Source organism: Labrus mixtus, chromosome 15 (assembly GCF_963584025.1).
Source record: "Labrus mixtus chromosome 15, fLabMix1.1, whole genome shotgun sequence".
Lineage (NCBI taxonomy): Eukaryota > Metazoa > Chordata > Actinopteri > Labriformes > Labridae > Labrus > Labrus mixtus.
Window position 1 is genome coordinate 22,946,740 of NC_083626.1, and position 15,636 is coordinate 22,962,375.

Consider the following 15,636-nt stretch of genomic DNA (forward strand, 5'->3'; position numbering starts at 1 on the left):
CATTTCTCTTACTAAACATGAAAGAATAAGTGGAGCGAATAATTACGTTTAGACTCCTTCACAGTTCTCAAAGCAGACTGTAACCTCTCCAGCATGGCTGTTTGATTCGCATGCGCGGAAAAAAAAAAAAAAAAAAAAAAAAACTCCTTATGCTCTTCTCAGGCAGCGTGAAGGTGTTGAGATTCACGTGTCGGTCAATAGGAACTAAAACATAGGTCCCCTCTGTTGATCCTCTGCAAGGGAAACGTTCAGTGTAGCATTTCTCTTAAGCATTCAGAGAGCAATGGAGAGAGCGGGAGGTAGGTGGAAGGCGGAGGTATGGAGGGAGGGAGCGACAGAGAGAGGAAGAGAGAGAGGAAGAGAGAAACAGGCAGGGAGAGTTTTAATCTTTTGAAAAAACAGACTGGATGCTTTTACTGCAGAGTAAAGGGGTGAGAGAAAGAGAGAGAGGGAGATGGAGACGGGGGGGGGGGGAGCTTGTGAGGGAGAGTGAGAGAGTGATGAGAGGAGGAGAGAAAGAGAGAGATGTGAAGAGGAAATGATATAGGATAGAAATAGAGAGACAGAGGCGACTTCTTCCAGTGACACGACAGGAGTGATATGAAGAGAATGAGGAAGCAGAGGAGATGGAGAGTCTCCGGACCACTGAGACAGGTGCACCTACAACCTTAATTCCCCCCCCCCCAATGAAAAGAGAAACATGTGCTCGCTCGGCCCATAACGCAAATTGAACTGCATCAAACTGGAACAGAGGGCGGCCAATACAAGACAAAGGCAGTGGAGAGCGGGTAATAACTCATGGGGATGCTGCGGTTAAATCTGTTATTCATAAGCACTGTACTAAGAGCTAGTAAGGGCAGGATTTGTTCCCAGACACCATAAACAAGCCTCAACCTCCTGTCAGGTCAGGGCGGATAAAGAAGCTTACAGTGACATACAAGTGATACTTCTAACAAAAGGTCATTTAGCTGGGGACACACAAGCCGACAATTAAATTAAAGGAGCACGCTAAGTGTAACACTTGTTAGCTTGTTATAAAAAAAAAAATAGGCTGACATTGGAGTAAATAGGCATATTTGCTTCATGGTAATTTAATGTCTCTTCAATAAAAAAAAGAAGCTGAGGCCAGAAAATGGTTAGCTTAGTTTAGCATTAAAACTTGTAACAGGGAGAAACAACTATCCTTTTTCTGTATGAGGACAAAACCTGCAAATAGTTGCAGCTCAATAGTTTAACACACAGTTCTTATTTTGTTCAGTAAACATTAAAACCAACGTCTGGAAAAACAAACACAAGTTCTGTATTTCTGTTTAGCTAATAGTATTGAGACTGGAAACAGGGAGAAACAGCTAGCCCGGTTCTGTCAGATAACTAACTGCAACAGATCCCTGACTTAGCACCTTCTTATCTTGTTTCTTTAATTTATACAAAAACTCCTCATAAAAAGTCTAAAAAAAAAAAAAAAAAAAAAGCATGTTTGGCTTTAGCATTAAGACTGGAAACAGTGGAAATGCTAGCCAGGTTCTCTCTGAAGGTAAAGCTCCCCTCTAAAAGCTTATTTAAATCTTCATGTCAAATTTGTTCTAATCCCACAAAACCTAAAGCTTTACAACAACAATTTTGCTATTGCTGTTAAGCTTAGCTTAGCCAAAGGAAACATAAGGAAACAGCTTGACTAACTCCTAATTTAACAAATTGCTGGAAACCAAACTCACAGATAAATGAATAACATTTTGTTTGTCTGATTAATACGACAACTGAAGTGTTCAAATGCATGTTGCAGTTTTATTGACGGTATGAGCCAGACCTTTTTTTTTTTTCTGCTGGGGGCTGTGACTTATGGAGTTATTTTTTTTTTTTTTTGATGATGCATCATGACTCATCCAGTGGCATGAAGCCATTGTTACCACTTTTTAATCTGTAATTACTTAATGGTACGTTTGTCCACAAGGGCATCCAAATAAAACCTGTTTCCCTGGGCAAGACACCAAATGGTTCTATGGGGGCCAGAAATGTCAAACTTCTAACACGTAATGCCCATCTAGGCCTCCTCAGATTAAATTATAAAAAAAAAAGATTTTCAGTTTTGAAAAGTACTTTTTCAGCACTTTACTTGATAAAGATGTTGCGTAATTTGATTTGTGACAAAGCGACCCACCTTTTCCATTTTCCACATCCTGAGAGGCAATGACGAACCCAAAGCCCTCTCCAGGTTTTCTCCTCAGCTCCACATCAAACCCTCGGAGTGGCCGAGTTCGTTCAACACCCTGACCCTCCAGACCTGAATCAGGGACTGTGACACCGCCCGCCTCTTCCTCCAGGCCCGTGTTGATCCAGTCTTTGGGCTCCATGGTCAGGGTCACTGGAATCGACTCCAAGAAACTGGTGCTCTGGATCAGAGAGGATCTCATCTTGGCCGGGGAGGGCGGGGTGCTGAGGGAAGTGCGGGGTACAGGCAGAGTGTCTGGGAGCAAAGAGGAGTTTTCTGAACCAACAGGTGGAGGAGGGGGGCGGAGCAGAGGCGGAGGGAGTCTTCTGATTGAGCCGGGGGAGACGGTTGAATGATAGATGCCTGATAATGAAACAGAGACAAACCGTGAGATAAATTTAGCAACATAGATACCTGTTTGTCCGGAACAAAACTCTGACTTTTCAAAGATTGTGAGCAAATTTACCTCCTCTGTAGACCAACAAGATGACTTCTGCCTGCCTGGTGTGTTCATGAAGAATTGTTTGTACCTGTAAACCAACAAAAAAAAACATGCAATAACTTCTAAGACTCACTGAATAGCACAAAGTAATGCTTGTATATCCTGCATGGTTTGGGAATGCCCGAACAGTGGAGCTTGTCAGATGGAGTTTAAACACAGAAATAGGAATCAAATAAAAAGATATTCTGTTAGTTTTGGGAGTAAACTTTGTAAAAGTAATTAAACTACCAAAATACCATTATCCTATTCTGTCTTAAACGTATATTAAGCCCAAAATCTACTGATTTAATCAATCATCCTTATTTTTATTTTGTATAACTTTTTATTACAGTCTATCTTATCATATTTAAAAGTATTTTTTATTTAATATTAACTCCCACAGGAGTGGCAATAACCATCTTGAAACTTAGTCCTAACCCCAGGGTAAGGAGGAAGGTTTTTTTTTTCTGTGAGGAAAGATGAAAAATGTAATTATTACCCTAAAGTTTAGGATTGTTTCTTGGGTTTAAATTTTAATTTCTTTTGAAAAACTAGTTTTGTTGCTCAAGGCCAACAATACTTGCAAATGATGAAAATCATAATGAACCATCTGACAAGGTAAATAGTGGTTGAGATAAGCTGAACAAATCATGCTCCCAGGTGAATAAGTAGGAATCAGACATCACAAGGTCTGGAACAACAACACTCTTTAAACTGTTTTTATTCCACTGATCTCCCTTCCTTCTGCTCCCCCTCTACCTGTGAAAAGCTAAGGCTCTGAACATCTGCTCCGTTGATCTTGATAATAGCGTCCCCTGGCTGCAGGGAGTTGCACTGCTTCCTGTCCCAGACCCTCTTCACTATAGTCATCCTCCCTCCGGGGCCGCCGGCCGTCACGCTGAAGCCCAGCCCTTGATCTCCTTCACACTGGGCTAAGGCAACTGGAACCAGCTCCCCTCCGCTTAAACTGCCAACCCCACTGCCCATGCTCATCGCTCCGGGAGAGGACATGCTGCTCGGACTTGCAGTGGGGCTGGTGTTGCCATGGAAACCGTTGAAGCTGCGGTAGTGGGGGCTCTCAGGTGTGGGGGGAGGTCTGAGGTGCGAGGCGGTCTGCGGTCTGAAGACGTGGGCGTGGGCGTGAGCGCTTCGCGGGCCACCGGGGGAGGTCGAGGGCCTTCTCGGGGACTGAGGGAGGGGCAGGCGGGACCCTGACAGGGTGCAGGTGGACAGGTCGCTCTCGGAAGACTTGGACGTGCCGTAACGCAGGGAATGTTGGGGCGTTGAGAGGGAGTTATTGTTGTGGTTACGGATCATTGAAGCCCTGATGAAAAGATGAAAAACAATTGAATGAGTTCAAATCAGAAGTTAATACAGTAAGACTTTTTAAAAGATATTCTGAGGCTGAAATGCTAAGGGATGAATCCATTTCACAATTCTTATTGTGTTCGACACAATTATTGACTCTTTATCAACTTATTGTTGAATCGATCTTTACTCGCAGCTCAACAGTCGTTAAAAAAATTGATGAACTGTATGTATTGGAAGAAATGTGATATTTTGCTATAAATGAACATTTCAGTGATTTTCAAGGCAAAAAGGCAAACAGTTGCTTGATGAACAAACTTAAATGTGGTTATGTGCTTTTCTAACTAATGTATTTACACTCTATAAAGTGTCTTTGGACTGTTGTTTCCATTAAAGCTGAAAGCTGAAGTCATGCACTTTGGGAAATTGTAGTAAGGATTTCTTTTTTATTTCTTCTTTTTTATCTTAAATACAACAATTCAAGCTTTAAGTTATACCCCTGAGGCATTTTCACTATAAATATTTAACAAGTAAAATGCCATCACACCAGAAAATTATAAATGATATAAATTGATGATATAAATTATCACTGAGTAATATCAAATTTTTCATTGAGTCACATCTGGATCTCATACAGTTGCTAATTTCACATTGTATCTTTCTGAACCTCAAGATCAGGACAAAAACAACCTAAATTCAAAAATCCCAGGTAAACTTTCAGATTGTTTTTCTCTCAAAAAACTGGAAGATGTTTTGATGAAATATTCAACAGTGGAGGTTTTACCTGTGTGAACCGATGGCTGAAACAACCTCACTGTCACTCTGGCTGGCGAGCGTGGGGTCAAACGACTGCAGCCTTGCTAACCCCCTGATGGAACGAGGGGGGCGCATGGGGACGGAGGAGGCGGGGTTGCTCACGCTGGAGCGTCTGTATGACGGCGGTTGTCTGACAGCGAAAGACATGGCGTTTCCGTTAGCATCCAAGGTCACGCCTGGTTCCATGTAGCTCACGTCACTGTGGACCCCGTTGAAACTAAAGTGCTGGGGCTGGGGGCTGGGGGTCAGGCGGCGAGGTAGTTGGTGCAGAGGCTGAGGCTGGGTGGTGGTGGGTGGTAGGATGGAGTCTCCGCTGTCCAGTATCCGTGGCGGGGGTTGCTTGGGAATGCCGTCGTGGTTGTACAGCATGGGGTACCCTCTACTGACCTCGACATCCACTGTGTGACCCACAGGCACTGACTTGAGCATCTCTACCACCTCTTTGTGAGACACTCCCAGCACACAAACGTCATTAATGTACACGAGGATGTCCGCTGATAAACACAACAGAGACAGACAAAACTATTTATTATTCACTTCTCTTTTTTGATAATTAAAGCAAAAAAAGAGCCTGACCTAAATGAGATTTTTTGGATCATGTGAGTGGTTATGAAACAGACTGAAATTATAACTGAGACCTCTTAATGAGCTACACAAGCAAAAGAGAACATCAAGGGGAAGGGGATTATTTCTATATTGTTATTTTTAATGCCTTATTTTTCATTATAATACACTATTAACCAATTCTAGTGCAGCTGATTGTCTGCTCAGCTGCGATGATGTGATACATGTGCTATGGAAAGTGCGGAGATTATTGTAAACTACGGAGTTGGAGGGCGCTCTTTAGTTCAAATTAGGCGACGACACAACTTCTAAATCACAGCGAGCATTTGTTTTCTGTATTGTTTGAGCTGTTACAAACGTCTATGAGGCTGACATATCCGTTATAGATCTGCATGGGTGAAAATAATATCTTCCAGAAGATTTATGAGTCAGGCTTTCAAAATCACCCTTTTGCAATTTTGTAGGAAAACGTTCACATCTTCATTTGTGTTTGTTTCAACTCTTCTGGCCTTTTTCAGCAGTGTGCAGATAAGCGTAGTTTGTAAATGAGACACAATCATGTGTTTTGTGTGGGCGTCGACTAATCCAACCAACAAATCCCTCTAAACCAGCCTATTAACAGATATGAACTAGATCAGTCCCTGCAGAGACAGCCTGTGGTGCATGGGCTTGATAGAGCGGTAATATCTGCATGCCCGGGTTTTTGTGCGTGAGTGCTGATGTGTACCGTTGCATACGCACACGTTATGATTACGAGCTTGATTATGGCGTGCTAGCCCTGAGGATTAAGGACTGATTGTGATACACACTTGCTGTTGGATATCAGACGATGACAGAAGTATAATCCCAGAGAGCGGAGATGGAGAAGTAGGGATAAGATGTTGAAACACACAGCTGATTCAAATGTTTTGCAAAATTTCCAAGTTAGAGCTCTCTCTCTGCAGCTATGGAAAGTCTTGTACTATTTCTTAGTAACTAATGTCTTTGTCCACTTCTTCTGCATTTAGCGGCTAGGACTGCAAGTATATATAGTCCTTTCATGCAGTAGTCTCCCTATGTTTATTGCAAATGTACCTGTCTTGAGTGCTGAGGGTCCACTTGAGGTAACGCTGTAGACCTGCAGGAACTCTCTCGGCCTGCTGCCTCCGACAATATTAAACCCGAACCCTCTGGAGCCCTTTGTCAGGTGTGTGTGCACAGGGAAACCCCTGAGCTCAGAGGGCTGGTCTGTAAACCCTAATTGTCACCAAAATATAAAGAGACAGGGTGAGATAGTGATGACGCTTACCTCTGAGGAAAAATACACACATGTCATAACAGCCTTTAAGTCTTAATGTACCATCAGAGTTATGACACAAACGGAGAGGAATGCCAACAGAATTTATGTTTTTTGAGAGTTAAAGAGAAGAAAGAGAGAGTCTGAATACTGCATAATAGTCGCCAGATGGCTTTTAACAAATAAAGTTAAAAAGAAATAGACCAGCATACAATCTCTGAAGAGTTTTGTGGAATTATTGAATTAAACGAAACATTCCTTACAGACTCTTTCCTTAAAATAAAACCCATAATCCATTAGATTTATCCAATTCTGTATCTTTTCCACTTAATTTGCTCTTAGTTGGCATCTCAAAACCGTGGACAATTTTTATTTAAAAAAAAAAATCAAATTTGTACCTCAATTTTACTGCAGTTTTTAATTTTGTAAAAATAATTTAAAGTAGCAGAAATATAAAAAAAAAATTGTCCACTCTTGAATGCTAAAAATGTAGTTGAGATTCCATTTGTTCAAGATATTACAGCCATCATTTCTCCTGCAGGTACAACTGTCCATAATGAAGATTATATCCCCTTCTGCTGGTGAGAGAAGTGTACTGCACTCTACTGAGAGGAGCTGGAGTCACAGCTCTCTAACAGATGGGTTTCAAAGAGTTTGCAATCAGCCATGTCATACAGACTTCAAAAACTAGATTATGTCCTTGTTCTTTTAACAGAGAATCATGTGACCAAATTATGAAATTAAGTTGCCGGTCACATGCTGTCCACGTGTCGACCCCGCCAGCCTCAGCAGTGAGTCTGGCTCTTTGCCAGCAGCTCCGAGCTTTAGGCCTTAATCACTTACATGTCTCTGTTCAGCTAAAAAGCTCATTCCATCTCATTTGACTCTAACAAGCTGCCTCTGTCTCTTACTTCCGTTCTTGACAAATATGTAGCTTCATTTAGGTCCTTCAACGGTTAAATGTGTCACTAGTGTTGAAATAATTACATCCAGAGAGAGAGAGAGAAAGAGAGAGAGAGAGAGAGAGAGAGAGAGAAGGGAACAAAAAAAAGAGGCTCACATTCATTTTTGTAGACGGTCTCCCGACTTGAAGCTCGAGCACTCTGCCAGCTGGTCCTCTTTGGGTTGCGTCTTGGAAACACAAAGGGGGGAAAAGCGAATGAAAAGCCTTCCTCTTCAGAAACATAATAGTATTGGATACGACAGCATTGGAACTCAACACACTCAGAATAGAGACGCCTGCCAGTGAAAGTCAAGACAACTTTGCATAAGAGAAGGAGAAGCTCTTTTTTTTTTTGGTTCAGAGCACGTTGGTTTATAAATTCGGGAACAAGCAGATTCACTTTGTTGACTTGGATGAGAAGACAACAAAGTGACTGGTGATGTGGGACACTCATCAGTCTGAAGTTGGAGCCATCAGACAGTTAGCTTAGCTTAGCATAAACACTAGAAACAGAAGAAACAGCTAGCCTTTCAAAAGGTAACAAGCCCTGTTTATGTGCCTGTCTTACAATCCAAAAATGACATTTACAAGAGGTCATGTTTCCCCCCTCAAATACTGTAGAAACAGTGTTTCACGCTTCAATAGTGATCTCTGTGGTTGGAATAAAGGCATTGTTTGGGCATGTGGTTATGCATCATAGTACTGGCTGCTTGGCGTTATGATAAACTGAAATTAGTGTTAATCATTAAAAATAAAATAATTAAAGTATGGTCAAGGCTAACATGAAACACAATTCAGTGGGAGACAGACACTTGGTCATAAGAACTCACAAATCTACAACTTCTCACTTTTTTTTGTCACTGTAGCATTAAATGAGGAGATGTTGCCTCACATTTTAAATCTTAGGTTGGTTTTATTTCAGACAGAACCAGAAGCTAGCTGTTTACATCTGTTTTAAGTCTTTATGCTAAGCTAAGATTGACCGCTAAAACAAACATGTTTTTTTTCTCATTTAACTTGTTTCAACGATTAAAAGAAATGATCTGTGAGTTTTTAAAGGTGCGTTAACCTTCATGCAAGCTAGCTGTTTCCCCCTGTTTCAAGTTCTAATGCTAAGCTAAGCTTGACTGCTTCAACAAACTTGTTTTAAAATGTGTTTTTTGAAGAGTTTAAACAAACTAGATACAACATGTAGGCTGTGTGAGGCTAACTCTTTCCCCTTATATTAAGCCTTTATGCTAAGCTATGCTTAACAGAAAAACCATACTTGTTGTTTCACATTCAGTTTTTGCACTAACTAGAAACAACATGTTAAATCTGTGACTTTTTAGAGGTAGGTTTTAACTTTAGACAGAAGCAGGCTAGCTCTTTCCTTAACTCTAGTCTGAATGCTAAGCTAAGTTTAACAGCAAATCCCTTCTCATTTCACGTTCTACATTTAGGGACTCTGTGAAGAACAGGTTGATACTCACTCTACATGGTGAGACTTTCCTGGGTCACTGAAGGCCAGCTCCCAATGATCAGGCATCACACCTCTCAGCCTGGCACCGCTTCTGCCGCTGAGGATCCCGTTCTCTACGACACGACCATCCCCGCCGCTGGCCGTCCTGGGCCTTCGGGGGGACCGATGGCTGTGTGGGACCCCGCTGCTGATGCCTATAGAGCCTCCTGTAATTAAAGTCACAAGAAAGAGTGTTAGAAATCTAAATTGGACAGGGATACATTATTTACCCAAGGCAGAAGGTGAAAAAGTTTCTACTGCAATCTTTAACGACTAGATGGCAGCGATTCCACTGGGAGGACTGTCGGGCAAAAAGACCTGAGGTCAGCATCTCGGCTGGTGCTTTGTGATCCCTCTAAGGAGGCAGAGCGTGTCACCATGCATGCCACTCCACCAGCACAAGAAAAATAAGCATATTTTTTGCCTAGCTGTCCTTGTAGCTGTCCTTCAGCTGTGAGCCCCTGCATGGATCTGAGAGATGTCGGACACCGCACGAGGCGTCCCGAGTCCTGCTGCACGACAAGTGCTGCCGAAGCCCTCCACCCACACAGTATCACTTCAGTAAGATGACTCAGCAAAGGGCAGGGTGTTGGATGGCTCTCTCTTAAACTCCATCCTGCCTGCATCCCGCATTCAAATCCCCCCCCCCCCCCCCTAGTTCAGGCTGCCTGCTGCCCTACCTGCCTGTTTGGAGCACTATCTGGATCTGTCGCCTTCCTGTGTTTATAACCTCCCACACATTTCCGCCTCGCTCTTATCCTGTGTATCATTCTGGCTCCCTGCCTCCACCTTGCCTAAATCTTTCCCTACCTGCTGCCACAATCACCCTGTGTCGATGGGGCGATGGCTGGCCGTTCCTATCTAATCTCAAACTCTCCTACTGTTCAGCTGTGTTCTAGTTTATTGTTGCCTCATTTTTTCCAACTCTCAAACTCAACACAGCCATGATTTTGTCTGCACAGATGACTTGGTGAACAATGTTGGAAAGTACATTTTTGTAGGTACTACTAATTTGAAACCAGTTGATTTGCTAGTTGATGAACAGTTATTGGCTGTCCATTAGCTGGATCCTTTCCTGCCATGTCATTCCTGCCACTCTCTCTCCCTTTCCCCGATCTCTGACTCTGTCCACTGTCCTATCTCTAAAGAAAGGCATAAAGCCCAAAATAAACCTTTAAGACAACATACATTTCCTATATGAAGATATTTAAATCTACTTTATACCATGCATGTTTTTTTAATTAATTTAAACGATTGGTTTTAAAGAATCGTAAAGCTTTTACTCCTTTTAAATATAGTTATGTGTCTTTTATTTAGTTTTATTGCTCTGTAAAGGGCTTTATCTATTCAAATAAGCAGCCCTGTCTTGCTTCTAAATAGTGCTGGTTTCCAACATTTAGTTTCTGAGCAAATACAAAAAGTTTCTAAGGAGCCCTGTTGGAGCCATTGTCACCCTAAAGCTGCAACATTGCAAACATTTATACATAATAATATAAATCAAAAACTATTTAGGTGAATCAGTTAAGCTCCATTATAACAGTAAATTGGATATCTTCAGATTGATGATAAAGACATTTAATGGTGACATCTTGGGCTTTGATCAAACTATTTATTTTACAGTTCCCATCATATTATAATAAAGACAATGGCTGACAGACTAATACACAGTGAACATTATTGTTAGTTACAGAACTTTTCAGATGAGTTCTTTTGATCAGTTGATATGAATCTCGTCTGGCAAACTGAGTAATCAGGCACTTCTTTAATGAATGATGAAATGATGCATATTACAGAGAATTACATCTATATCTACTAAATGTTGGTAATTAGTGTTATGTGTTTTAAATCACCTTCGCAGCATCCTTTTTAAATGACCTCCCTGGGTGCATCCTCGCCTATCTCCTTACCTTCTTGCCTGCTCGACCTAAGGCAGTCTGACCTTCCCTTGGAAGCGATCCAGCGATCAATGAGGCCACAGCCCCTGTGAGAGTTTAGAGCATGCTAATCGTGCAGATGATTGATTAATCTGGGTATCAAAGACTGAAGCTATAGCTAGGGGGACAATGCAGTATTTAGCTGCTGGCTGCTGTGCAGAGTTTAACAGACACGTTTTCTTCTGTCTGAAAAACAACAATACTCTTCTTATGATGCTGTTAGCTATCGATCCGCTCTTATTTTCCCTTCAGCTTCACATTCTTGACCTTGTCCACACATGCTGTCATATGCACAACAGTTGTAGGGATACTTGCCTGACAGGCCCAAGTCCTCCTCACTGTTCTCGCCCTCCTCTGCAGCCTTCTCCAGGTTGCTGAGCGATTTGCTGCGTGTGCGGAAGTTTCTGAGCAGGTTGCGGTGTTCCTGGTAGGTGATGGGGGGGCTCTCTGGGCTGATGTGAACAGGCCGAGGGGTGCCGTAGTAATTCCCTGAGACCGAGAAGGAAAGGAGAACAGCATCTTAAAATGGAACTCCAGTACGGGGTAGTTTATGAATTCTTTCGATTGGAACAAATCACATTTTATTGAGGCTTCAGAACACCTAATGAGAATCATTTTTGGGAGAAGTTGAAATAATTCATTTAAATCACCTGTCTATTTGTTAATCTGTTCACATTAGTTACATATACGTGTGTGTATATAAAAGTGTATCTCCTTTGATACCATGGAAAAACACATGTTGAACAACCCCATGTTCCCTTTTGATTACAATCACAATTTTACTGTAAAGCAAAAAAACAAAAGATGGATTGAAGAGACAATAAGATAAGATAAGATACAATAAGATACGATATAATACACTTTATTGTCCCTTTGGGGAAATCTGTCTTGGATTAAAAGTGCTGCAAACATTCAGCTGATCAAGTGGACAATATTTTGTAATATGACTGTATTCAATTTTTATTTAACATTGTTAACATGTATATGATAAAAAAAAATTAAATAAATAAAAAACATCAACTGGGTGAAACGGCATTTTCTTGAAAGAATATGTCATAACTGATACAGAAAAAAAATAAATGTCTGTGTTATGAATGAAATCCCATAACATGAATCTAATGGTTGCAGGTAATAGAACAAAGCCTGCTTCAACATGTAAATAAAAACTTTATATTCAGATATTCTGCAGCAGAATGGGTTCATGTCACAACACACACATTTGTATGTATGTGCATTATGTATCCCCTGAGATCATCCTCTGTATGTGTTCTATATTCTCCGTCCTAACCATCTGCTCCAGCTACCAAAGAACAAATTAAATTACCTCTGCCCCTCCATTTGGCTCAATGGGTTGGGGGGAAACATTAGATTAGTGAACCCAACAACAAGGTCACCAGCCGTCACCATTTTCTGCCGTTTCTGCAGGCGACTGAAGGGACAATGCTGCAGAAACCTCCGATTGCTATGCTGCAGAGATGTGCCCGTCAATGTCACATGTACGGCAAGCGGGGATGACATTCATTGCTCCCATTAAACTCTTATAAATTATGGATGCTAATGTATGGAGGCTTTTAATCAGACGCAGCACTGTGACCCTTAATGGAGGAGGAGTCTGCTGAGTAGATACAGGCTGGGTAATACCTGATGGCATTCATATGCATGCAGTGAGGTGGCTGTCCTTTTATGATCTGTGTAATCCTCATTTATCACAACAAAACATGTCAGTGTTATTTATAAGCAGCAACAACCATGAATATATAATAAGTAAGGTAAATATCCAAAAATGAACAGTTTTGATAGACAAGCTTGTTTGTCTTCTTAACTATTAGTTAAAGGAGCAATATGTAACTCTGACACTCAGTGTTTAAAAGTGGTACTGCAGTCCAAATTCAAAACATAGGAGAGAGCTGTCCTCCCTAGAGACGATGTGTACACAGTTTGCCATGTCGGGGACACGGAAGCTTCAGTGTTTAGCCAGCTCTGCATCAGTCTTGAAACCTTTCTGTGTTCTAACCTCTCTCCATTTTTCAAAAGCATCTCCAATATTTATCCTAGTTTTACCACGTTTCTGCCCGTGGAGCTTATTAGTAAAATGCAGAAGCTTTTTAGGTCGGGCAGAATGAGTTATATCTGAACTAGTTCACTCGCCCCCGCTTCCATTGCTGCAACACCTGTTTGGTTTGAGATTTGCCTGGCAGCCGAGCGAGGGGTGTGCAAAAACGTGCCTTAAAACCGCCTCCCTTCTCTGGTCAAAACAAATACAGACCCCAACGTTCCTCTTCTTCCAGAGAAAAAAGGGGCCAAAATACAATGCTGCAAAACACCACCAACCACAGATGATAAGAACTGCGGCCTGTACTTTTAGGGGGGTTAAAATATTGTTGACAGAATTTAAGTTAGATACTGGTTCCTTATTGTAACCAGCTGAGTTTCTCTTAAGTTCCTAGTCCCTTGGGAAAGTTCCCGCGGTGGAAACACAGCTTAAGTTGAAAAGATCCAACAAGTTAAAACCTCACCTTTGAACTTCCCACTCTCAAGCAGCGCTCCTGCCTCCTCCAAGGAGAAGAACTCCTCAATGGAGACAAAGTTGTAGTCTACTCCTGAGATTTCCCCATCTCTGGGCCGTCTGGTTGTACCTGAGAGAAGAGACCACAGGAAATACTTATGTCATACATCAGAGTAATGCAGGCTGGAGATAATGCTAGCTCTAATGTTGATGATAAGTCAATTAGTCAAGACCATTTTTGTATCATAAGGGCTCATTAATCAGAGTTCAACAAAACAACAACTCAGCACATAAGTCTTCATATTTAATTAGTTTGACAAATTGACAACAAACAAAAGGTAGAAACTAATGGGATCTATTCCTGCTTTTATTAAAGCTTATTAAAGCAATCTTTGAAAGAAGCTCAAACACGAACATTGAGTGATAATAACAACTTTTACAAGTGACCTTTTTATTCGCAGCATTTTGCTGTTGATGTTAATTCAGTCCCAGAGCAACAGAGCATCCACCCACAAACCAAACTCTGCCCTTTGTTTTGAAGAGCACAATGATGAAAGCAGCCATTTACCATGCCGGCCTTCTTTATTACGAACAGATCAATGAGAACAGAATTAATCATTAATGAGGCGCTGTGAAAGTCCTAAAGTCTTTCTATCACCATCGCAAAGATGGAGCACTTGGATGATCAATGGTGTGTCATCATAATTGATTCACATTGACCTTGGCCCCGGATGAGAGCTGGGAGTCGAAAGCACAGCAAAAAAAAAAAAAGAGTGTCCCATCGTTACAGAATCACAGAAGAAACCATTAAATTCATGTGCAGGCATGTGGTGAGAAACACATCACATCTTCAAAGAACTGATTAAGCTACAAGACACCCTGTCTGACCTTGAGACAAGCAATTTCTTTCCCAAGACGGAATCACACCCGAGCCCAAACTAAGGACGAATCTGTGTCCTTCTCCTTGAGGACCACATGTGATGTCAGTGTGGAGCTGGCAGGAGGGAGTCACACCCAGCTACCCTATAAAACCCATGATTAATGCACTGCCGTCCTGGGAGCCGCTCTCGCAGCCACAATGACACATGCAGGACAGTGAAGAGCATGCATGCAGACACACACACAACACACACACACACACACACACACACACACACAGAGTACTGGAAACACAAATATTAGAGAGCATGAGGGCATGGCACAGTCTGACCTCTTCTCTCTGTAGCACAAAGTGTGTTTAATGTACAGTCTGAGTCCCAGTAAGCCGCAGACGATGAGACACTTGCTTCCGATTACAGCTACAGTTGTAATGCCATTTTTGTTGTGCTAACTCCGACTCTCCTCTTTATATATTGTTTTATAAAACAGCCAAGGCCGAAGGCACGTTTCAAGGTCTTTATTAGTAAAGGTTATGATATGGCCTCATCAAAAATCACAAAGAAACCTGTATATATATATATGTATTATATGTGTAGGGAAGGGTTGCATCTACCCCAAAAACGGACATCAATATTGTGTGAGTAGCTGGAAAACTGAAAGTGAAATATATGCTAAAAATGACAAAGATGGTTGATTATTAACATTTTCAACAGCTTTTTTTTCTACGGATTGACTAGTTGATTGATGGACTAACTGGAGTTTAGATTCCTATCCTGTGTACTTTGAAGAGGAATGACATTTTGCGGCTCATTAGGAAACAGCCTGGTTCTTTTAAAGGGCGAGTGTAGAGGGCCGATGTGATTGCTCACCTTTTGGTCAACTCTGTGACATGCTGCACATCTTCACTCTGTAGCATGGGGAGTGTGTCTACTGTAAAGTTTGTGTCCTCATCCTCTGCAGAGGATAACGCAATGACCTTTGATTTGTTGCTTGCAGTCATATCCTGCAGTTTTTAATACAATTTTTGTTCGGCTTACTCCGTCTACTTATAGGAAAAGCAGATCAAAGAAAATCATGTTTCTAGACTGGAAATGACTAGATTGAATAGAAGACTAATGAAATAGATGGACTGATAGACTCACAAAAACAAACAGGTAGATGAGTTTGTGGTTGCAACTTTGTATTTAACTTATCAATCATTCTGTGTTTAGGATATAAA

General features: G+C 41.5%; 1 protein-coding gene across 1 annotated transcript in view; it reads right to left on the minus strand.

The window, feature by feature from the left end:
• The window catches only part of LOC132989849 (membrane-associated guanylate kinase, WW and PDZ domain-containing protein 3), a 47,839-nt gene that overhangs the window by 10,331 nt on the left and 21,872 nt on the right, over positions 1 to 15,636 (minus strand). Inside the window, exons 4-12 of the mRNA XM_061057751.1 lie at positions 13,549 to 13,668; positions 11,348 to 11,521; positions 9,070 to 9,265; positions 7,715 to 7,785; positions 6,453 to 6,614; positions 4,783 to 5,308; positions 3,450 to 4,014; positions 2,676 to 2,739; positions 2,159 to 2,572 (exon numbers count right to left, since the gene is read on the minus strand). Of these exons, the coding sequence (XP_060913734.1) occupies positions 2,159 to 2,572; positions 2,676 to 2,739; positions 3,450 to 4,014; positions 4,783 to 5,308; positions 6,453 to 6,614; positions 7,715 to 7,785; positions 9,070 to 9,265; positions 11,348 to 11,521; positions 13,549 to 13,668 (2,292 nt within the window). The remainder of the gene's footprint in view (positions 1 to 2,158; positions 2,573 to 2,675; positions 2,740 to 3,449; positions 4,015 to 4,782; positions 5,309 to 6,452; positions 6,615 to 7,714; positions 7,786 to 9,069; positions 9,266 to 11,347; positions 11,522 to 13,548; positions 13,669 to 15,636) is intronic.